Source organism: Haematobia irritans, chromosome 5 (genome assembly GCF_050003625.1).
Source record: "Haematobia irritans isolate KBUSLIRL chromosome 5, ASM5000362v1, whole genome shotgun sequence".
In the NCBI taxonomy this organism is placed as follows: Eukaryota; Metazoa; Arthropoda; class Insecta; order Diptera; family Muscidae; genus Haematobia; species Haematobia irritans.
Window position 1 is genome coordinate 52,955,291 of NC_134401.1, and position 26,181 is coordinate 52,981,471.

At 34.2% G+C, this 26,181-nt stretch overlaps 1 protein-coding gene across 1 annotated transcript; it reads right to left on the reverse strand.

The window, feature by feature from the left end:
* Window positions 1-16,187: 16,187 nt before the first annotated feature.
* On the reverse strand, window positions 16,188-17,459 carry LOC142240458 (pickpocket protein 28-like). The gene has a single exon (XM_075312157.1). The coding sequence runs from the start codon at window positions 17,454-17,456 to the stop codon at window positions 16,188-16,190; it is 1,269 nt and encodes a 422-aa protein (XP_075168272.1). The 5' UTR covers window positions 17,457-17,459.
* Window positions 17,460-26,181: the final 8,722 nt, after the last annotated feature.

Consider the following 26,181-nt stretch of genomic DNA (forward strand, 5'->3'; position numbering starts at 1 on the left):
AAATTTTGTTAAAATTTTATTTCTATAGAAAATTTTGTCAAAATTTTATTACTATAGAAAATTTTGTCAAAATTTTATTTCTATAGAAAATTTTCTCAAGATTTTATTTCTATAGAAAATTTTGTCAAAATCTTATTGCTATAGAAAATTTTGTCAAAATTTTATTTCTGTAGAAAATTTTGACAATTTTTATTTCTCTAGAAAATTGTGTCAAAATTTTATTCCTATAAAAAATTGTGTCAAAATTTTTATTCCTATAAAAAATTTTGTAAAAATTTTTATTTCTATGGAAAATTTTGTCAAAATTGTATTTCTATAAAAAATTTTGTCAAAATTTTCTTTGTGTAAAAAAATTTGTCAACATTTTATTTCTATAGAAAATTGTGTCAAAATTCTATTCCTATAAAAAATTTTGTCAAAATTTTTATTTCTATAGAAAATTTTGTCAAAATTGTATTTCTATAGAAAATTTTGTCAAAATTTTCTTTCTGTAAAAAAATTTGTTAACATTTTATTTCTATAGAAAATTTTGTAAAAAATTTATTATATAGAAAATTTTATAAAAATTTTATTATATAGAAAATTTTGTCAAAATTTTATTTTATAGAAAATTTTATCAAAATTTTCTTTCCATAAAAAAATTTTGTCAAAATTTTATTTCTCTATAGATAATTTTGTCAAAGTTTTATTTCTATTGGAAATATTGTCAAAGTTTTATTCCTTTAGAAATTTTTGTCAAAATTTTATTTCGATAGAAAATGTTGTGTATTTTTTTATAGAAAATTTTGTAAGAATTTCTGTAGTAAATTTTGTCAAAATTTTATTTCTATAGAAAATTTGTCAAAATTTTATTTGGTAGAAAATCTCGTCCAAATTTTATTTTATAGAAAACTTTGTCAAAATTTTATTTTATAGAAAATTTTCTCGAAAATGGAAAAGAAAATGCCAGATACCAATCTACACAAGTCTGACTGTACTCATGTATCATCGCGGGCTTATTCGAATTACCATGGACTTTAGTATAAGTCTGGTGCGGGGAAATGATTAATTTCGGGTCTTAAAACGGAAATACGGTTTATCCCCCGAACCATTTTTACCAATATACCACAAATGCTTATGTATTCTAATTCAGTAGGGGTGGTTTAGGTTATGATATAGTCGACCGACCGACTTTCTACTTTACTTCCTTGTTTTAATTTCATTTTAATTATTTTAATGTTGTTTGTAATTATTTTTATTTAAATTTAGTTTAATTTAATTGAATTCACCAAACTCGTTCTTACTTCTTTTATTTCAAATTGATTTCGAATTATATCACTTTATAAATTTAATTTATCACTTAAAGATAATATTTATCCTATTTGATTTAATTTAATTAATTGTCTATATATTCATAGCATAGCATTTTTTTTAGAAAATGTTATAGCCAAAAAATTGTGGCTTTTTATTTAAATTATTTTTCTCTAAAATTGTATGCCTTAATACCGTCGCTATTCAATATTGCCGCTATACTAAAATTTGCAATATGTTTTGCTAGTATTAAGTAGGAACGAGGTTGTTGTGTAATTTTCCAAGGCTCTATTATTTGGCGGAAATCCCATAAGGCAATTAAATCGAGGAAGGAGTAAATGTTACAGCCTAAGTACCATTAGTGACATAGGATTGGCCATCCGATGGTATGTTAAAATTAAAAGCGGTATTTTTTCATAAAGGACTATGCACAAAAGAAGTCGAAAAAGAAATAGTTACCACAGACAAACCAACAAGCATTTTTAGCTCATTGTGGTTATATGACATCATGATAGAAGTATTTCCCAGATATTTCGAAAATACTCCTGAGAAAAACTTTGAAACTGGTTTTGATCAAAAATTGTCCCAGTGTTGCCATACCCTTACTAATAAATATAGCATAGTGACATTTTTTACAATTCTTTTACATTCATGTACTATAATACAATACATAAATATGCGAAATAGTACACCAACCTACAAACTTGTATAATTGGATAAAACAAATTTTTTGTCTGAGCCGCCTACATAATTGGATTTTCAAATTTGGTACATTTAAATTCTAAACTGAAGCAAAAACGTACTAATTAGTGAAATGTAGTATAAATCTAACAGGATGAGGTACAAAATGTTATATTTCAAACTATATTAGGGATATTAATGATCACAGATAAAATTTCTAGGGTATGGTACCAAGCTGAATACATAACATGTTATTTAAAAATTGTACATTTTTGTACTTAAACGGTAAGAAAAACTATTTACAGCATCATTTAATTTATGTGAAAAGCATAAATTATATAAAGAGCATCAAGAAATATTTTTAGGGCAACATAAAACATGTTGGATACAATGGTTTTTCATTAAAAAAATGTGTAAATATAACCATAGAGATAGGCGGTAGGCGAAACATTTTTACCGCGGCGACAATAAGCTTGTCGGCGAATATTTCCTGGTTTTCATGTTTCCGAGCGTTTTTTTTATACCCCCCACCATAGGATAGAGCTGCAAAACTATCGATAGCACTATCGATAGTATCGATAGTTTTATTTTTAAGGTACTATCGATATATATTTTCCGATAGCGATACTATCGAAGAACCCCAGATTAATAAAAATTGCCGGCTATGCTATTTACTATTGTAGATAAAAACAATTATATACAGCAATAAGTTCGGCCGGGCCGAATATTAAATACCCACCACCATGAATCAAATATAATAGTTACCTTTGAAATTTCAGGGGGGTTTAAGGACAGATCAAGCAGAGCAGTTTAACCGGTACACTTCCCGAAGATAAATTTAAAGATTTTATCTATGAAGACTATATCAGATACTGGATTTATAAGAACCATTTTTGTTTGAGTTTTAGAGGAATCATTAACATCTCTTGTAAGTGTGCAAGAAAATTATAAAATAACGTCTTGATTTGAAATCTTAAATCCGTAAATTTCATCCGAGAAGTAAAATCTGGAAATTTTACATTGAGTTTCAAGCAATTTTCATGATCAGTGCGCCTTCTATACCCTCAAGAAATGAAATCGGAGGCATTACCAAATGGACCGATAAAAACTTAATCCGATACACGTTTTTGTGAGCCTAAAATGCCAGAATTTTTACAATTTCAGGCAAATCGGATAAAAACTACGGTTTCTAGAAACCCAAGTTCAGTCGGGAGATCGTTCATATGGTGGCTATACGAAAATATGGACCGATACTCACCGTTTTCGGCACACCTCTTTATGATCCTAAAATACTTCTAGATTTCCAATTTCAGGTAAATTGGATAAAAACTACGGTTTATATAAGCCCAAGACCCCAAATCGGGAGGTCGGTTTATATGGGGACCATACCAAAACATGGACCGATGCTCACCATTTTTGTTACACCTCTTTATGGTTCTAAAATACCTCTAGATTTCCAATTTCAGGTAAATTTAATAAAAATTGCGGATTCTAGAAGCCCAAGAAGTAAAATCGGGAGATCGGTCTATATACCAAAACATGGACCGATGGTCACCATTTATGGTACACCTCTTTATGGTTCTAAAATACTCTTAGATTTCCAATTTCAGGTAAATTGAATAAAAACTGCGGATTCTAGTAGCCCAAGAAATAAAATCGGGAGGTCGGTTTATACGGGGACCATACCAAAACATGGACCAATGCTCACAATTTGTGGCACACCTCTTTGTGGTCCTAAAATACCTCTAGATTTCTAATTTCAAGCAAAGTGGATAAAAACTACGGTTTCTATAAGCCCGAGACCCCAAATCGGGAGGTCGGTTTATATGGGGACTATATCAAAACCTGGATCGATATAGCCCATCTTCGAACTTGACCTGCCTGCAGACAAAAGACGAGTTTGAGCAAAATTTCAGCACGACAGACTGACAGCCAGACATACAGACGGACATGGTTATATCGTCTTAGAATTTCTCCCTGATCAAGAATATATATGCTTTATATAGTCGGAAATCGGAATTCGATGTGTTGAAAACGGAATGATAAATTTATTATACCCCCGTCACCCTTCTATGGTGGTGGGTATAATAAACCAAAAATGAACAATTCTGATTTATTTTAATGCCTAAAGATTTATTCTTTTAAAAACAGATTCTTTTCTCCTGTAGTTGACGACTTTGCATTATATGACTTGCTCTCCTCTTATCTTGTAGAAAATATTTTTTTCCATGCAATAAACACCGGGAAGCTCAAGTTAGCATCAAATTTAGAACGTTAGGTTAAAGTGGCAGTCCGATTTATTTCAGGCTCACACATACTATTCAGTTCATTGTGATCAATTTTACAATGATTTTTCATCGGGCTGTCGGTGAAAAATCTTGGGCCTTACGTTTTTTTACATTCCAGCATCCACGGAGTCTGGACGGCTATAATTAGTTATTGCACAAAATCCGATAGTATCGATACCATCGATTGTTTTTATTGAGACTATCGAAAATATCGAATGGTACGACTATCGATAGTTTTGCAGCTCTACCATAGGATGGGGGTATATTAACTTTGTCATTCCGTTTGTAACACATCGAAATAATGCTCTAAGACCCCATAAAGTATATATATTCTGGGTCGTGGTGAAATCACGACTAACTTCCGAACGAAACAAGCTATCGACTTGAAACTTGGCACAAGTAGTTGTTATTGATGTAGGTCGGATGCAAATGGGCCATATCGGTCCACTTTTACGTATAGCTCCCATATAAACGGACCCCCAAATTTGGCTTTCGATCGCTCCAAGAAAAGCAAATTTCATCCGATCCGGCTGAAATTTGGTACATGGTGATAGTATGTGGTCTCTAACAACCATGCAAATAATTACATATAGCCCCCATATAAACCGATCCCCCGATTTGGTTTGCGGAGCCTCTAAGAGAACCAAATTTCATCCTGAAATTTCAGGCTGAAATTTGGTACATGGTGTCAGTATATAGTCTCTAACAACCATACAAAAATTGGTCCACATTGGTCCATAATTATATATAGCCCCCATATAAACCGATCCCCCGATTTGGCTTACGGAGCCTCTAAGAGAAGCAAATTTCGTCCGATCCGGCTGAAATTTGGTACATGGTATTGGTATATGTTCTCTAACAACCATGTAAAAATTGGTCCACATCGGTCCATAATTATATATAGCCCCCATATAAACCGATCCCCCGATTTGGCTTGCGGAGCCTCTAAGAAACGAAAATTTCATCCGATCCGGCTGAAATTTGGTACATGGTGTTGGTATATGTTCTCTAATGACCATGGAAAAATTGGTCCATATCGGTCCATAATTTGATCTCCGGAGCCTCTTGGAGGAGCAAAATGCATCCGGTTCAAATTCGGAACGTGGTGTTAGTATATGGCCGTTAACAACCATACCAACATTGGTCCATATCGGTCTATAGTTATATATAGCCGATCCCCAATCACACAAAAATTGGTCCATATCGGTTCATATTCATGGTTGCCACTCGAGCCAAAAATAATCTACCAAAATTTTATTTTTATGGAAAACATTGTCAAAATGTTATTTCTATAGAATATTTTGTAAAAAATTTATTTCTATAGAAAATTTTGTTAAAAGTTTATTTCTATAGAAAATTTTGTAAAAATTTTATTTCTATAGAAAATTTTGTCAAAATTTTATTTCTATAGAAATTTTTTTCCAAATTTTATTTCTATAGATGGCAGGCTTCAGTAGAAGTTTCTACGCAATCCATGGTGGAGGGTACGTAAGCTTCGGCCTGGCCGAACTTACGGTCGTATATACTTGTTTTTTTTTTTTAATTAAACATTGAAGTTGAATAGTAACATATTTGTTGAATTATTTTAAGGAAAAATAATCCCCAATTGGCCAGGCAACAATAATGCCTTGTGGTGAGTTCAATAAATTGACAAGCGATGGCAACACTAAACCATTTTCTGCCAAGGAATTAGAATAGACTTTAATTTGACGTCACGCCGATAGCCGTCACGGTATTCCGTCGCGGATTTTGGGCTTTCCATAAGAAATACACATAAATAACATAAGTGTTCGCCTACCGCCTATCGCTCTGGTTATATTTACACACTAAATTTAATTCCCTGATATTCTGTGTTCAGGTTATTATCAGAAGTTCGTCATAAAGACGTTTTGCCATACGACTATGATAATTTTTTGGTTATTTAACTTAATTAATTGACGAATCGGGAAGTCGTAAAAAAAATTTCAACAATTTTCAAAGTGAAGACCCTGATAGGACCAAGAGAATTGTAAACCCTCAAAACTGGATATATACATATAAAGGGTGGCTGATATGTATTGCAACCACACTAATATTTGTCCTATGTCCTAAGAGCCAAATGAAAGGTGCTAAAATTAGCATGATAATTTTTTTAGAACACAAATCGTACGATTACTTAATAAGGAATAGGAATGATTGGTAGAAATTGGAAATCCCCCAAAAAGGTCAGGAAAGATAGGTGGAATTTATAACTAATTAAAATGCGACAAGTATTGTATGCTATTAGAAAATTAAACCTAAATGTTATATCCTCTGGCACCCCAATGTATTGGCCAAGAGATTCCAACAAACCCCCATACCTAATAGATTGTTGTGTCTCGAAGGGTATACTTGAAAAATCACTTAATGAACTTTCTTCGAATCTCTGACCCCTTGGTCTTGATAATGGACTCAATATATAAAATGTGCGAAGAGAAGTGTTCAATCACATAATAAGAAAACAAATTGGCATTACTTACGTCCCCAGCAAAAAAAGCGTCGCCAAAAAGGCAGTGAAAATGTTCTTTTTGGATCCAGAAGTGGTGCAAAATTGGCGAAGAAGCGATGAATTTAACATGGGCTTGTCATAGGACGGATGTCCACCATTTTCACATAATCTACTGGAATTTTTGTTCCCTTAGCCTGCTCAGTGGGATTTCGTGCTAGGTTAGGTTAGGTGGCAGTCCGATGTATAAGGCTCACTTAAACTATTCAGTCCATTGTGATACCACATTGGTGAATTTCTCTCTTATCACTGAGTGCTGCCCGATTCCATTTTAAGCTCAATGACCAGAAGTGGTGCAAAATTGGCGAAGAAGCGATGAATTTAACATGGGCTTGTCATAGGACGGATGTCCACCATTTTCACATAATCTACTGGAATTTTTGTTCCCTTAGCCTGCTCAGTGGGATTTCGTGCTAGGTTAGGTTAGGTGGCAGTCCGATGTATAAGGCTCACTTAAACTATTCAGTCCATTGTGATACCACATTGGTGAATTTCTCTCTTATCACTGAGTGCTGCCCGATTCCATTTTAAGCTCAATGACCAGAAGTGGTGCAAAATTGGCGAAGAAGCGATGAATTTAACATGGGCTTGTCATAGGACGGATGTCCACCATTTTCACATAATCTACTGGAATTTTTGTTCCCTTAGCCTGCTCAGTGGGATTTCGTGCTAGGTTAGGTTAGGTGGCAGTCCGATGTATAAGGCTCACTTAAACTATTCAGTCCATTGTGATACCACATTGGTGAATTTCTCTCTTATCACTGAGTGCTGCCCGATTCCATTTTAAGCTCAATGACAAGGAATCTCCTTTTTATAGCCGAGTCCGAACGGCGTTCCACATTGCAGTGAAACCACTTAGAGAAGCTTTGAAACCCTCAGAAATGTCACTAGCATTACTGAGGTGGAATAATCCACCGCTGAAAAACGTTTTCGGTGTTCGGTCGAAGCAGGAATCGAACCCACGACCTTGTGTATGCAAGGTGGGCATGCTAATCATTGCACTACGGTGGCTCCCAGATTTCGAGCTATGCTCGGCATTCCTTTCGTGGCTGCTAATGGACTGGACGCACACAATATCCCCGTGCTGCCTATCTTTCCCCTGGCCAGTGAGCGAAAAGACGGGCTTGGCTCATCTATATCGCCTTGTGTAGTCGTCTTCTCTCATCCTCAGACATATCCGTCATATCACACGATCTGGACAGAATTTGATAGACTTCTACAAAATCTATAGACTCTAAATTTAAGTCGGCTAATGCACTAGGGTGGAACACAATGTTGGTAAAAAAATATGGGAAACATTTAAATCTGAAGCAATTTTAAGGAAACTTCGCAAAAGTTTATTTATTATTTATCGCTCGATATATATGTATTAGAAGTTTAGGAAAATTAGAGTAATTTTTACAACTTTTCGACTAAGCAGTGGCGATTTTACAAGGAAAATGCTTGTATTTTGACCATTTTTGTCGAAATCAGAAAAAATATATATGGGAGCTATATCTAAATCTGAACCGATTTCAACCAAATTTGGCACGTACAGCAACAATGCTAATTCTACTCCCTGTGCAAAATTTCAACTAAATCGGAGTTAAAAATTGGCCTCTGTGGTCATATGAGTGTAAATCGGGCGAAAGCTATATATGGGAGATATATCTAAATCTGAACCGATTTCAACCAAATTTGGTACGCATAGCTACAATGCTAATTCTACTCCCTGTGCAAAATTTCAGCTAAATCGGAGCAAAAAATTGGCCACTGTGGTCATATGAGTGTAAATCGGCCGAAAGCTATATATGGGAGCTATATCTAAATCTGAACCGATTTCAATAAAATTTGGCACACTTGACTATAGTACTAATTGTACTCCTTGTGCAAAATTTCAAGTTTATCGGGATAAAACTCTGGCTTCTGGGTTCATATAAGTGCATATCGGGTCCATATAAGTGCATATCTTGTGCAAAATTTTAAGCAGATTAGGGTAAAACAATGGCTTCTGGGGCCATATAAGTCCATATCGGGCAAAATATATATATGGGAGCTATATCTAAATCTGAACCGATTTCTTCCAAAATCAATAGGGATCTACTCCGAGCCAAAACACATACTTGTGCCAAATTTGAAGTCGATTGGACTAAAACTGCGACCTAGACTTTGATTACAAAAATGTGTTCACGGACAGACGGACATGGCAATATCGACTCAGGAGCCCACCCTGAGCATTTTTGCCAAAGACACCATGTGTCTATCTCGTCTCCTTCTGGGTGTTGCAAACATATGAACTAACTTAAAGGGTGATTTGTTAAGAGCTTGATAACTTTTTTTTTTAAAAAACGCATAAAATTTGCAAAATTTCATCGGTTCTTTATTTGAAACGTTAGATTGGTCCATGACATTTACTTTTTGAAGATAATTTCATTTAAATGTTGACCGCGGCTGCGTCTTAGGTGGTCCATTCGGAAAGTCCAATTTTGGGCAACTTTTTCGAGCATTTCGGCCGGAATAGCCCGAATTTCTTCGGAAATGTTGTCTTCCAAAGCTGGAATAGTTGCTGGATTATTTCTGTAGACTTTAGACTTGACGTAGCCCCACAAAAGATAGTCTAAAGGCGTCAAATCGCATGATCTTGGTGGCCAACTTACCGGTCCATTTCTTGAGATGAATTGTTCTCCGAAGTTTTCCCTCAAAATGGCCATAGAATCGCGAGCTGTGTGGCATGTAGCGCCATCTTGTTGAAACCACATGTCAACCAAGTTCAGTTCTTCCATTTTTGGCAACAAAAAGTTTGTTAGCATCGAACGATAGCGATCGCCATTCACCGTAACGTTGCGTCCAACAGCATCTTTGAAAAAATACGGTCCAATGATTCCACCAGCGTACAAACCACACCAAACAGTGCATTTTTCGGGATGCATGGGCAGTTCTTGAACGGCTTCTGGTTGCTCTTCACTCCAAATGCGGCAATTTTGCTTATTTACGTAGCCATTCAACCAGAAATGAGCCTCATCGCTGAACAAAATTTGTCGATAAAAAAGCGGATTTTCTGCCAACTTTTCTAGGGCCCATTCACTGAAAATTCGACGTTGTGGCAGATCGTTCGTCTATTCATGATGAAATGTCAAAGCATACTGAGCATCTTTCTCTTTGACACCATGTCTGAAATCCCACGTGATCTGTCAAATACTAATGCATGAAAATCCTAACCTCAACAGAATCACCCTTTATAATACCCTGTTCCACAGTGTGGCGCAGGTTATAAATATTTATGGGAAACATTTAAATCTGAAGCAATTTTAAGGAAACTTCGCAAAAGTTTATTTATGATTTATCGCTCAATATATATGTAAAGGGTGATTCTTTTGAGGTTAGGATTTTCATGCATTAGTATTTGACAGATCACGTGGGATTTCAGACATGGTGTCAAAGAGAAAGATGCTCAGTATGCTTTGACATTTCATCATGAATAGCCGAACGATCTGCCACAACGTCGAATTTTCAGTGAATGGGCCCTAGAAAAGTTGGCAGAAAATCCGCTTTTTTATCGACAAATTTTGTTCAGCGATGAGGCTCATTTCTGGTTGAATGGCTACGTAAATAAGCAAAATTGCCGCATTTGGAGTGAAGAGCAACCAGAAGCCGTTCAAGAACTGCTCATGCATCCCGAAAAATGCACCGTTTGGTGTGGTTTGTACGCTGGTGGAATCATTGGACCGTATTTTTTCAAAGATGCTGTTGGACGCAACGTTACGGTTAATGGCGATCGCTATCGTTCGATGCTAACAAACTTTTTGTTGCCAAAAATGGAAGAACTGAACTTGGTTGACATGTGGTTTCAACAAGATGGCGCTACATGCCACACAGCTCGCGATTCTATGGCCATTTTGAGGGAAAACTTCGGAGAACAATTCATCTCAAGAAATGGACCGGTAAGTTGGCCACCAAGATCATGCGATTTGACGCCTTTAGACTATTTTTTGTGGGGCTACGTCAAGTCTAAAGTCTACAGAAATAAGCCAGCAACTATTCCAGCTTTGGAAGACAACATTTCCGAAGAAATTCGGGCTATTCCGGCCGAAATGCTCGAAAAAGTTGCCCAAAATTGGACTTTCCGAATGGACCACCTAAGACGCAGCCGCGGTCAACATTTAAATGAAATTATCTTCAAAAAGTAAATGTCATGGACCAATCTAACGTTTCAAATAAAGAACCGATGAGATTTTGCAAATTTTATGCGTTTTTTTAAAAAAAAAAGTTATCAAGCTCTTAACAAATCACCCTTTATTAGAAGTTTAGGAAAATTAGAGTCATTTTTACAACTTCAATCAAAATTGGCACACATGACTATATTACTAATTGTACTCCTAGTGCAAAATTTCAACCAAATTGGGCCAAAACTCTGGCTTCTGGGGCCATATAAGTCCATATCGGGAGAAAAATATATATGGAAGCTATATCTAAATCTGAACCGAGTTCAATCAAATTTGGCACACATGACTATACTACCAATTGTACTCCTTGTGCAAAGTTTCAAGCTAATCGGGATAAAACTCTGGCTTCTGGGTCCATATAAGTGCATATCGGGCGAAAAATATATATGGGAGCTATATCTAAATCTGAATCGATTTCAACCAAATTTAGCACGCATAGCTACAATGCTAAATCTACTCCCTGTGCAAAATTTCAACCAAATTGGGGCAAAACTCTGGCTTTTAGGACCATATTAGTCCATATCGGTCGAAAGATATATATGGGAGCTATATCTAAATCTGAACCGCTATGGATAATATTTTGCAAGTTTTTCGAGACTCATAAAATATTAGTATGTACGGAATTTGAAGAACATCGGTTGATAAACACGCCAATTATAACCAGATCGGGGATAAATATATATGACAGCTATATCTAAATCTGAATCGATTTTTTCTAAAATCAATAGCGATCGTCTTTGTTCCACAAAACGACCCTGTGCCAAATTTGAGGACGATCGGACTTAAACTGCGACCTGTACTTTGCGCACAAAAATACATGAACAGACTGACAGACGGACGGACAGACAGACAGACGGACAGACGGACATCGCTAAATCGACTCAGAATTTAATTCTAACACGATCGGTATACTAAACGATGGGTCTCAGACTTTTCCTTCTTGGCGTTACATACAAATGCACAAATTTATTATACCCTGTACCACAGTAATGGTGAAGGGTATAAAAAGCAGTCACATTTATATTTCACCCCAAATACAACCGACACTGTACCTGAAAATATTCATGAGTTCTGCAGTGAAGCTCGAGCTACCCATAAAAAAGTTTACAAAAACTGAAGTCAACAAGGCCATCAGTAACCTGAAAATAAATAAAGCACCTGACATGACTTAATCACACCAAAAGTGAAATTCCTAAAGAAGCAATAAATCTTTTAACATTTACATATAATGCCTGTTTAACTCGTTGCTTTGTATCCTTACAATGGAAAGTTGGACAAAAAACTATGATTCAAAAATCTGGTAAACCTGCTGAAATCCAAGTGAAATCATACCATCCTATTACTAGTAGTCTTTTACCAATTTTTTCTTAAATCGCTCGTAATACTCTTTCTACAGCGACTAATGCCAATCGTCTCCCAACTAAATCTAATTCCAAACCATCAGTTCGGATTTAGAAAGAAACATGGTGCAATTGAGCAAATTCACAGACAAGTTGAGACAATTAACAATTCATTCGAGTTTAAAAACTTTTTGTACAGCTGCTTTTCGCGATATATCTAAAGCATATGATAAAGACTGGCACGAAGGGCTTCTTTACAAGATCAAGAAAATTATACAAATAAATTATTATACATTTACATCATCCTACATACATTCACTTCAATGTTCAAGGCAGTGTCCCCTACTCTATCTTTTATTCACATCGGATCTCCCGAAATCGTCGCTGTCACTGGCAGTAAAATTTTTGTCAAAATTTTATTTTTATAGAAAAATTTGTTAAGAGTTTATTGCTATAGCAAATTTTGTCAAAATTTTATTTGTATAGAAAATTTTGTCACAATTTTGTCAAAATTTTATTTCTATAGTAAATTTTGTCAAAATTTTATTTCTATAGAAAATTTTGTCAAAATTTTATTTCTATAGAAAATTTTGTCAAATTCTTATTTCTACAAAAAATTTTGTCAACAGTTTGTTTCTATAGAAAATTTTGTCAAAATTTTATTTCTATTGAAAATATTGTCAAAATTTTATTTCTATAGAAAATTTTGGTAAAATTTTATTTCTATTGAAAATTTTGTTAACATTTTATTTTTATTTATTTCTATAGAAAATTTTGTCAATAATTTATTTCTAGAGAAAATTTTTTAAAAAGTGTATTATTTCTAGCGAAAATTTTGTAAAAAGTCTATTTCTATATAAAATTTTGTCAAAATTTTATTTCTATAGAAAATTTTGTCAAAAATTTATTTCTATAGAAAATTTTGTCAAAATTTTATTTCTGTAGGAAATTTTGTCAAAATTTTATTTCTATAGAAAATTTTGTCAAAATTTTATTTGTATAGAAAATTTTGTCAAAATTTTATTTCTATAAAAATTTTGTCAAAATTTTATTTCTATAGAAAATTTTGTCAAATTCTTATTTCTACAAAAAATTTTGTCAACAGTTTATTTCTATAGAAAATATTGTCAAAATTTTATTTCTTTTTTTTTTTTGTAGAAATTCTTATTTCTACAAAAAATTTTGACAACAGTTTATTTCTATAGAAATTTTTCTCAAAAGTTTATTTCTGTAGAAAATTTTGGTAAAATTTTATTTTTTATTGAAAATTTTGTTAACATTTTATTTTTATTTATTTCTATAGAAAATTTTGTCAAAAATTTTATTTCTACTTATTTCTATAGAAAATTTTGTCAAAATTTTATTTCTATAGAAAATATTATCGAAAATTGTATTTCTATTTATTTCTATAGAAAATTTTGTCAAAATTTTATTTCTAGCGAAAATTTTGTAAAAAGTCTATTTCTATAGAAAATTTTGTAAAAAGTCTATTTCTATAGAAAATTTTTTCAAAAGTTTATTCCTATAGAAAATTTTTCAAAATTTTATTTCTTTAGAAAATTTTGTCAAAAATTTATTACTATAGAAAATTTTGTCAAAATTTTATTTCTTTAGAAAATTTTGTCAAAAATTTATTTCTATAGAAAATTTTGTCAAAATTTTATTTCGATAGAAAATTTTGTCAAAATTTTATTTTTATAGGAAATTTTGTCAATATTTTATTTGCAAAATCTACCAAAACATCAAGAATTCTACCAACAGTAAAAAATCAACATTTTGTTGCAACCGTGATCTCAACTGTTATCCTCTGAAATAAGGATTGACAACCATCCAAAATCCGCTGGGTTGAAACCATTGAAGTACAATTTGCAAAACCACAAATAATTTCAAATATCAATGTAAGATAGATCGCATTACAGTGGATAAGGGATATAAGCACATCTTATATAGTATAAATATGCATATAAGAAAGTTAATACAAACATCATACATTTCTTTTCTTCTGAAAAACAAAGTCATATAAGAAACAAAAATTGAGTATTATTCAGAGTTTCTTATGTCCGCTACCTACTGTAATAATAATACAAGTAAGGAAAGTCTAAAGTCGGGCGGGGCCGACTATATTATACCCTGCACCACTATGTAGATCTAAATTTTCGATACCATATCACATCCGTCAAATGTGTTGGGGGCTATATATAAAGGTTTGTCCCAAATGCATACATTTACATATCACACGATCTGGACAGAATTTGATAGACTTCTACAAAATCTATAGACTCGAAATTTAAGTCGGCTAATGCACTAGGGTGGAACACAATGTTGGTAAAAAAATATGGGAAACATTTAAATCTGAAGCAATTTTAAGGAAACTTCGCAAAAGTTTATTTATGATTTATCGCTCGATATATATGTATTAGAAGTTTAGGAAAATTAGAGTCATTTTTACAACTTTTCGACTAAGCAGTGGCGATTTTACAAGGAAAATGTTGGTATTTTGACCATTTTTGTCGAAATCAGAAAAACATATATATGGGAGCTATGTCTAAATCTGAACCGATTTCAACCAAAATTGTCATGCATTCATACAATGTTAATTCTACATCCTGTGCAAAATTTCAACTAAATCGGAGCAAAAAATTGGCCACTGTGGTCATATGAGTGTAAATCGGCCGAAAGCTATATATGGGAGCTATATCTAAATCTGAACCGATTTCAATAAAATTTGGCACCCTTGACTATAGTACTAATTGTACTCCTTGTGCAAAATTTCAAGCTAATCGGGATAAAACTGTGGCTTCTGGGTCCATATAAGTGCATATCGGGCGAAAAATATATATGGGAGCTATATCTAAATCTGAATCGATTTTAACCAAATTCAGCACGCATAGCTACAATGCTAAATCTACTCTCTGTGCAAAATTTCAACCAAATTGTGGCAAAACTCTGGCTTTTAGGACCATATTAGTCCATATCGGGCGAAAGATATATATGGGAGCTATATCTAAATCTGAACCGATTTCAATCAAATTTAGCAAGCATTGATAGAGTGTCAATTCTACTCTCTGTGCAAAATTTCACGAAAATCGGTAGTAAACTTAGGCCTCTGTTGCCATATGAGTCTAAATCGGACGAAAGATATATATGGGAGCTATATCTAAATCTGAACCGATTTGGATAATATTTTGCAAGTTTTTCGAGACTCATAAAATATTAGTATGTACGGAATTTGAAGAACATCGGTTGATAAACACGCCAATTATAACCAGATCGGGGATAAATATATATGACAGCTATATCTAAATCTGAACCGATTTTTTCTAAAATCAATAGCGATCGTCTTTGTTCCCCAAAACGACCCTGTGCCAAATTTGAGGACGATCGGACTTAAACTGCGACCTGTACTTTGCGCACAAAAATACATGAACAGACAGACAGACGGACGGACAGACAGACAGACAGACGGACATCGCTAAATCGACTCAGAATTTAATTCTAAGACGATCGGTATACTAAACGATGGGTCTTAGACTTTTCCTTCTTGGCGTTACATTCAAATGCACAAACTTATTATACCCTGTACCACAGTAGTGGTGAAGGGTATAAAAAAAGACGGTTTCGGTTATATGTCGCATCGGTAAAGATATTCTAACCGAACTACGAACACACTTATGTATCAAATTTGAAAATTGTTAATTTTTTATTTAATTTAAAAAAAAATAATTAACTGTTAATTTTTTTTATGCAACGCCTCATACTTACGTCTTTACAGAAAATCTATTTAAACACACATTTTTGCTGGCATTTTTATTTATTTTTTATTCATTTTTATTAATTTTCCCAAGGTTATCTCCTCCTTGGTCTAATTCAATCCATAGGTATGGGTCATATTTGACCACAAACGCAAGGTAAAATGATAAATCAATTCCACAATACTTAGTATAGAAAAGCCCATAAATAGTCCAAAAACACCACCAAAATTAGCCAACAACTCAGTGATACCATACAGCTCAGAACGTTTCGAGGTAATAAATTGATTTTCTTTAAAGTAGATCAACAATTGAGACCATTTTTGATCCGGACGAAAACTCTTGAATTCATCAAGATAATCAATAGCCTTAATGGTATTGATCAAATCCAAATGACCTTCGGATATTTCAATGTCATATTCCAAAGAAGTACAGCCAGGCAAACAGTTACAATCATCGGAAGCCTCTTGTTGGTTTAAGCCATCATTGAATTCTTTCAGCAGCAATTTGCTATAGGCGTTCTTGTAGCAATCAAGTTTATCTGCACCACAAACTGGCATATCCTTGGTTCGGGGCATGGAAAATGCAACACATCCACACTGGCTAAGGGTGAAATTCGTTAGACATTCTCTTTCACAATTATTCTGACTGTAGGTTTTATAGAATCTCAATTGGCGATCTTTATTGAGATAACAAAGTCTTTTGGCAGGATCATAGGCAGCCAGATTGGGTGATGTAGTGATCATATTAGGTTTGACTGCTATCATCACCTCTTTATCCATGGTTATACGTACGAAATGTTTCGATACCGAAGGTACATCATCGGGTGAATGTAAAAGGACTTTAAAGCCTTGTACAGCTCCATTACATGAGTAATCTACTTCATCCATGAAATTCTGAAAATGTACTGAAAGTCCTGCTACAGGACCAGCACTCAATACCCTAGCCGGGTAGGTATTTAAAAGGCTTCCCATCTCATATCCCCCCTCCAAAGACCATTTTGTCTGTGTTTTATTTGATTCATGCTTAGATTTAGTCCGCATTACCACATCCCGGTACATATCTTGGTCATTGAGGCTATTGAAGGTATAGCAGATACCCTCATCTGTATAAACTGGGCTAAAGAGCTCGTCACAAGATGCATAATTTCCAAACCAATTACAGTTGTGTATGAATCTATCCATACTAACTATCATTTTATTGAGTTTCTCCATATAATCGATGTCCTTAATCAATGGTTTTTTTATATCCACCCAATCGGCGAAACCGAACATGCAAACATGCATTAAGGTCAACGTATCCTCCAGTTGCGAATGTGTAAAGTTTTCATTGAATGTTTGATTATCCATTAGGAAGTCGTTCAATTTTAACATTAACTGCATAAAGCTGTCATCTGAAAAATAAAATATTTTGTGACTAAATAAATAAAATGAAAAATAAACAAATAATATCAACAGGATAAATAACAAATTGTATAAACACAAAACATAAAATATGAATTTGTACATAAATGTGTATATTTTTAAAAATAAAATAGATGTATTTTTACGTAATAAATTTTTTTCGTAAATACATGAGATTTTATTATTGTGCATGGATACATTCATAAAATTAATGAAACTTTACATAACATATCCGAAAATACTGGTTTTCTCTTAGCGTGAGAGAGCCGCAATATAGACTTACTCTCATATGTATACAACACAAGCATATAATATGAGACAAAAACTAAACTTTTCGTTTATTGTTAAAGAAGTTTATAAAAATGCATTTTAGTACTCGCCAATATGGGAAAATATTTATAGCTAATTTAGATTAAAGCCTCTATTTGAAATACATTGAAAAAAGTGAACCCACCAGGAAGAAAACATTTAGCAAATTTTAGAAAATTTTTAATATTTTTAGAAAAATTTAACTAAACAGTATTACAAACGCTGCCATCACGCCGTTGTCACAAAAATAAGTAAATATTTTTTGACAAATTCAAGAAAATTTATTAGACATAATTAATTTTTTTCACCTGTTAAGGTGGGTATTAAGTTCGAGTTTAGCCGCTAAAATCGCAATTTTTTCACGATTACTTTTCTTTAATAATCCATTTTAAGGAATACAAACTTTGTGATAATTTTCTTTGGAATATTCCCCATCAAGTTATAATGAAATCTGCAACAAATATGTATAATTGTATGACTTTTTTTACTGCTTTAGTTTTCACTTTAGTGAAAATTAGCGGCTAAACTCGAACTTAATACTCACCTTTAGAGAAAATTTTGTAGTTTTAAAGAAAAAATTGGATTTCAAAATTGCAAGAATGTCTTTAGTGACATACGAAGTTCATGATTGACGCATTTGTAGTAAAATTTACAAATTTAAAGAAATAATGAACTATTTTGTGAGAAGTACGAATTTGGTAAAGCTTTTTACTTCTTTTGTGTATAATTTCTTCCCGTTCAAAATTTGGTCAATATAAACTTCAAAATCAAAATCAAAATTTGGTCAATATAAACTTGACGTATTTCTTTCAATTTTGCATTTAAAAAACCTGAACACCCCTCATTTTGAAGGTGCGTGTGTGTATAATGTTGCTCCTATTTTGATTTTGGAATTCACTCTTCAGTTGTCAAAATGCCGTCCAAGCAAGAAGAGCAGCGTATCAAAATTTTGCTCGCGCATCGCGAAAATCCGAGCTACTCGCACGCAAAGCTGGCAAAATAGCTAAAAGTTGCCAAAACAACCGTTACAAATGTAATTAAAGTGTTTGGGGAACGTTTGTCGACAGCCAGGAAGTCTGGAACAGGGGGAAATCGAAAACCGGAAGCCGCTGAGACGACAAAGAGAGTTGCCGGTAGTTTCAAGCGAAACCCTAACCTCTCTCTCCGAGATGCCGCAAATAAGCTGGGTGTATCGTCTACAACCGTACATCGAGCCAAAAAACGAGCCGGACTATCGACTTACAAGAAGGTAGTGACTCCAAATCGCGATGATAAACAAAATACGACGGCCAAAGCGCGATCCCGGAGGCTGTACACGACGATGCTGACGAAGTTTGACTGCGTGGTAATGGACGACGAAACCTACGTCAAAGCCGACTACAAGCAGCTTCCGGGACAGGAGTTTTATACGGCAAAAGGAAGGGGAAAGGTAGCAGATATTTTCAAGCACATAAAACTGTCAAAGTTCGCAAAGAAATATCTGGTTTGGCAAGCCATCTGTACCTGTGGCTTGAAAAGCAGCATTTTCATAGCTTCCGGGACTGTCAACCAAGAAATTTACGTGAAAGAGTGTTTGAATAAACACTCTTCTTTTGTCTTTTGTTTGCAGGCAGGTCAAGTTCGAAGATGGACCTCCCGATTTGGGGTCTTGGGCTTAAAAAAACTGTAGTTTTGACCTGAAAGTGGAAATCTAGAGTAATTTAGGGACCATCAAAAAGTGTACTGAAAATGGTGCCTATCGGTCCATGTTTTGGTATAGCGCCCATATGGACCGATTTCCCGATTTTGCTTCTTGGGCGTCTAGAAAGTGTATTTTCGATCCGATTTGCCTGAAATTGGAAATCTAGAGGTAATCTAGGACTCTAAAGAGGCGTGCCGAAAATGGGATGTATCGGTCACTGTTTTGATATAGCCCCCCATATAGACCGATCTCCCGATTTTACTTCTATAATCCGTAGTTTTCACCCAATTTACCTGAAATTTAAAATCTAGAGGTAATCTAGGACTCTAAAGACGTGTACCAAAAATGGTGGGTACCGGTCCATGTTTTGATATAGCCACCATATTGACTGATCTCCCGATTTTACTTCTTGGTCTTCTAGAATCCGTAATTTTTACCCGATTTGCCTCAAATCGGAAATCTAAAGATATTCTAGGACCATAAAGACGTGTGTCGAAAATGGTGAGTACCAGTTCATGTTTTGATATAGCCTCAATATAGACCGATCTTCCGATTTTACTTCTTGGGCTTCTAGAATCCGTAGTTTTTACCCATTTTGCCTGAAATTGGAAATCTAGAGGTATTTTAGGACCATAAAGGGGTGTGCTGAATATATTGAGTATCGGTACAGTTTTTATAAACCGGCCCTCCGATTTGGGGTCTAGATTCTAGAAGTACAATTAAATGTGCTGAATACTGTGTGTATCCTTCCATGTTTTGGTATAGTCCCCATTACACCGAATTCTAAATTTAACTCCTACGGTTTCTGGAAATTGTAGTTTTTATCCGATTTGCCACCCATCACCCATAACAAAGTCTATATGTTATAGTTTTATCGGTCCATTTGGTAAGGCCTCCATATAGACCGATTTCACTTATTGAGGGTATAGAAGGCGCACTGATTATGCAAAATGCTTAAAACTTAATGCAAAATTTCCAGATTTTACTTCTCGTAGTCATTGAAATAATTGGGATGAAAATTCACAGATTTTAGATTTCAAATCAATGCGTTATTTCATCATTTTGTTGCACACTTACAAGAGTTGTTTATGATTCCTCTAAAACTCAAACAACAAAGGGTTCTTATAAAATCAGAATCTGATCTAGTCTTCATACACTGAAAAAAATATTGTCATGAAGTCAAAGATTTCATGTCTTTAAAATACGAATACAAATTTAGCTTAGCATAGAAGACGCATTTCTCTAAAATAAAGTTATTTTCCTTGTCCAAAAATCGATAAACTTTTCAATGAAGTCGTATTGTCCTTATAATTAAGTGATTTGACTTAAAATTGGGTATCTTAACATGAAAGAAAAAATTTATAGGCTAAGGTCAACTTGACTTTAATAATTCAGAAAAATTCTTTAAATTTAATGAAATTGTCTTTAAATTTGTTGTCTTTTTGCATCTTGACTACAAAGCAAAAAATCGTTCAAATGTAGGACACGTTTTTCAAAATTTTATTTTAAAGAAGTTTTTTACTTCAAACATAGCATAATTTCTACTGGAAGTCGAGACCTAATTTGGAAAATAAAGTTGCGGTTAACTCGTTTTTAAAGGACTTTGATAGCATATGAAGAAACAAGTAAGGAAAGTCTAAAGTCGGGCGGGGCCGACTATATTATACCCTGCACCACTTTGTAGATCTAAATTTTCGAGACCATATCACATCCGTCAAATGTGTTGGGGGCTATATATAAAGGTTTGTCCCAAATACATACATTTAAATATCAATCGATTTGGACAGAATTTGATAGACTTTTACAAAATCTATAGACTCGAAATTTAAGTCGGCTATTGCACTAGGGTGGAACACAATGTTAGTAAAAACAATGTTAGTAAAAAAATATGGGAAACGTTTAAATCTGAAGCAATTTTAAGGAAACTTCGAAAAAGTTTATTTAAGATTTATAGCTCGATATATATGTATTAGAAGTTTAGGAAAATTAGAGTCATTTTTACAACTTTTCGACAAAGCAGTGGCGATTTTACAAGGAAAATGTTGGTATTTTGACCATTTTCGTCGAAATCATAAAAGCATATATATGGGAGCTATATCTAAATCTGAACCGATTTCAACCAAATTTGGCACGCATAGCAACAATGCTAATTCTACTCCCTGTGCAAAATTTCAACTAAAACGGACCAAAAAATTGGCCTCTGTGGTCATATGAGTGTAAATCGGGCGAAAGCTATATATGGGAGCTATATCTAAATCTGAACCGATTTCAACCAAATTTGGCACGCATAGCTACAATGCTAATTCTACTCCCTGTGCAAAATTTCAACCAAATTGGGGTAAAACTCTGGCTTCTGGGACCGTATTAGTCCATATCGGGCGAAAGATATATTTGGGAGCTATATTTAAATCTGAACCGATTTCAATAAAATTTGGCACACTTGACTATACTACTAATTGTTCTTCTTGTGCAAAATTTTAAGCAAATTAGGGTAAAACTCTTGCTTCTGGGGCCGTATAAGTCCATATCGGGCGAAATATATATATATGGGAGCTATATCTGAATCTGAACCGATTTCTTCCAAAATCAATAGGGATCTATTCTGGGCCAAAACACATACTTCTGCCAAATTTGAAGTCGATTGGACTAAAACTGCGACTTAGACTTTGATTACAAAAATGTGTTCACGGACAGACGGACATCGCTATATCGACTCAAGAGCCCACCCTGAGCATATTTTCCAAAGACACCATGTGTCTATCTCGTCTGCTTCTGGGTGTTGCAAACATATGCACTAACTTATAACACCATGTTCCACAGTGTAGAGCAGGGTATAAAAAAGCTGAGAAAGCGAAAAATTAAAATTTGCTTCCTAGAAGCAAGTACACAAAACCTAAATTTAAAAGAGAATTGTGTCTTAAAAGTATCCTTACTTGTATTCTCCGCTTCTTTGGCTCGGAATCAATACCAAATTTTTTTAAGTAAAGACAAAATCTTTGGAACCGAGTAAGCTTTTTTTCAGTGTAGGTAAAATCTTTACATTTATCTGTGGGAAGCGTACTGGTTGAACTGATCTGCTTGGGAAAATATCTGTCATCAAACCCCACTGAAAGGGAACTATTATAACATATTTGATTCATGGTGGTGGGTATTTAAGATTCGGCCCGGCCGAACTTACTACTGTATATACTTGTTTAATATATATTCCCTACGACAATTTTTGAATTAGGTGAATATTGAAATTGATCTGGCCGTGAATATGCCTTATATAGACTCCCACACTACAGAGACAAAATCAGAATTACGTCTTTAGTCGATCTAGTCCTAACTGTCCGACCGTCTTTCATATTTAAAATTAATTGTCTTAAATGTGCAGTATACCACCATTTCTGTATGGTTAGTTTTGGGTATCTATTGTTGGCCGTGGTGGTTTTTGCTCTTCTTTATTATATTTGTTATTAATTTTGACTTTTTAACAAAAATTGTTATGCCTAGAAAATTGTACCAAGTGCCAGAAGATTTACATGGTGGAAAGGAAAATGAGGAACATGTTTTCCAAAATTGTTTTATTGCACCGCACATTTAACCCTTTGACTGCCGATGTCCTAAGTGGACATTCGAAAATGACTTCAAACTCTATTTCCCCACTTATGTTAGTTCCGATTAATTTCTCGATATTAGTTATTTTCTGTCTACACTCAAAAAAAGTGAATTCTCTATTTCACCAATTTAACTTTTTTTAGTTCATGGAATTATACATGGAGATAGTTTCCTTTACTCTAATAATTTTTTGCGTACGTTAGTTATGTTAGTCGGAAATCGATATTTCGATGTGTTACAAACGGAATGACAAACTTATTATACCCCCGTCACCATTCTATGGCGGTGGGTATAAAAATGTTTTGTTTCTTTGCCTTTGCTTAAAGCTATGATATTATACTAAAAAACATCCATAACTGGTTAAGAAAATTCACAATTGTGCAACTGCTCTCTCTCTCTCTCTCTCTCTCTATCTCTGTATAAAAATTGTTTAAGAAAACAAGAGTATAAGTTCTTCCTCTCACTCTCTTGTTATCACTTACCTGTTGTTTTATTTATAGGCCTTTTAGTTTCCGGACATATGGTTACGGCTGGAAATGGTATATTCCATATGGGAGTACTTTTTTCCGAGAAACTTACTATAACGGGAGATTCATACCATCTCACATAGATCTTGACTATGATCGATGTACAAAAATAAATAACTATGGCAAATATTACAAGCCAAAAAATAATTTCTTTCTTAGGCCTACGTTCGCTAAAATATCGAAAACCATGTATGGATGTATTGGCACAAAATTCCCTATAGGCTTGTCGTATACCTTGACGCAAAGTTTTCTTTTTTGGCGGTTCTGGGGAGTTTTCATTTTCAAGTTTTTTAGCTTCATCCTCATCGATTTTAGGTTTAGGTTTTGGTGGATTGTATAGAACTGAAGGCATCTTGTGGTTGTCTAGAAAAAAAAAATTAAAGAAAAATTATACATTTGAAGCATAAATGATATTTTATATTAAAAAAATTCAATTATCTTAAGGTTGAAATTAAAATTAAATTAAATGTTAATGTAAATTAAAATCAAATGTTTGTTTAAAAGTTTTCATTTTAAATGCTATTGTATATTAAATAATTCAAATTGATTTAAAGTTTATGTTAAATTAAAATTAAATTTTAATATAAATTTAACCCTCTAATGCCCCAATTTTTTTGCCAGCTGATTAAATTTTCAATGTTAACGACACGAAAGCAAGAAAAGTAAACAAGAAAAAATTATACGATAAAATTCAGTATATGCTGCAAAGCCTCACAGTTTCAACTAAGTTTTCTTTTTATTATACCCTTCACCACTACTGTGGTACAGGGTATAATAATTTTGTGCATTTGTATGTAACGCCAAGAAGGAGTAATCATAGACCAACCTTTTAGTATACGGATCGGCTTAGAATTAAATTCTGAGTCGATTTAGCGATGTCCGTCTGTCTGTCCGTCTGTCTGTCCGTCTGTCTGTCCGTCTGTCTGTCCGTCTGTCTGTCCGTCTGTCTGTCCGTCTGTCTGTCTGTCTGTCTGTTGATGTATTTTTGTGTGCAAAGTACAGCTCGCAGTTTTAGTCCGATTGTCCTAAAATTTGGTATAGGGTCCTGTTTCGGCTCAAAGACGATCCCTATTGATTTTGGAAAAAATCGGTTCAGATTTAGATATAGCTGCCATATATATTTTTCGCCGATCTGGTCATAATTGGCGTGTATATCAACCGATCTTCCTCAAATTCCGTACATCTGAATATTTTATGGGTCTCGAAAAACATGCGAAATACCAGCCAAATCGGTTCAGATTTAGATATAGCTCTCATATATAGCTTTCGCCCGATTTACACTCATATGACCACAGAGGCCAATTTTTAACTCCGATTTAGTTGAAATTTTGCACAGGGAGTAGAATTAGCATTGAAACTATGCGTGCCAAATTTGGTTGAAATCGGTTCAGATTTGGATATATCTCCCATATATAGCTTTCGCCCGATTTACACTCATATGACCACAGAGGCCATTTTTTTGCTCCGATTTAGTTGAAATTTTGCACAGGGAGTAGAATTAGCATTGTAGCTATGCGTGCCAAATGTGGTTGAAATCGGTTTAGATTTAGATATATCTCCCATATATAGCTTTCGCCCGATTTACACTCATATGACCACAGAGGCCAATTTTTAACTCAGATTTAGTTGAAATTTTGCACAGAGAGTAGAATTAGCATTGTTGCTATGTGTGCCAAATTTGGTTGAAATCGGTTCAGATTTAGATATAGCTCCCATATATATGTTTTTCTGATTTCGACAAAAATGGTCAAAATACCAACAATTTCCTTGTAAAATCGCCACTGCTTAGTCGCAAAGTTGTAAAAATGACTCTAATTTTCCTAAACTTCTAATACATATATATCGAGCGATAAATCATAAATAAGCTTTTGCAAAGTTTCCTTAAAATTGCTTCAGATTTAAATGTTTCCCATATTTATACCCTTCACCACTACTGTGGTACAGGGTATAATAAGTTTGTGCATTTGTATGTAACGCAAAGAAGGAGTAATCATAGACCAACCTTTTAGTATACGGATCGGCTTAGAATTAAATTCTGAGTCAATTTAGCGATGTCCGTCTGTCTGTCCGTCTGTCCGTCTGTCTGTCTGTCTGTTGATGTATTTTTGTGTGCAAAGTACAGCTCGCAGTTTTAGTCCAATTGTCCTAAAATTTGGTATAGGGTCCTGTTTCGGCTCAAAGACGATCCCTATTGATTTTGGAAAAAATCGGTTCAGATTTAGATATAGCTGCCATATATATTTTTCACCGATCTGGTCATAATTGGCGTGTATATAAACCGATCTTCCTCAAATTCCGTACATCCGAATATTTTATGAGTCTCGAAAAACTTGCAAAATATCAGCAAAATCGGTTCAGATTTAGATATAGCTCCCATATATAGCTTTCGCCCGATTTACACTAATTTGCCCACAGAGGCCAATTTTTTGCTCCGATTTAGTTGAAATTTTGCATAGGGAGTAGAATTAGCGTTGTAACTATGCGTGCCAAATTTGCTTGAAATCGGTTCAGATTTGGATATATCTCCCATATAAAGCTCTCGCCCGATTTACACTCATATGACAACAGAGGCCAATTTTTAACTCCG

Excerpts from the sequence above, each read along its gene's own strand:
- LOC142240458 (XM_075312157.1), bottom strand. The coding sequence starts at position 17,456 with ATGCAGTTAATGTTAAAATTGAACGACTTCCTAATGGATAATCAAACA.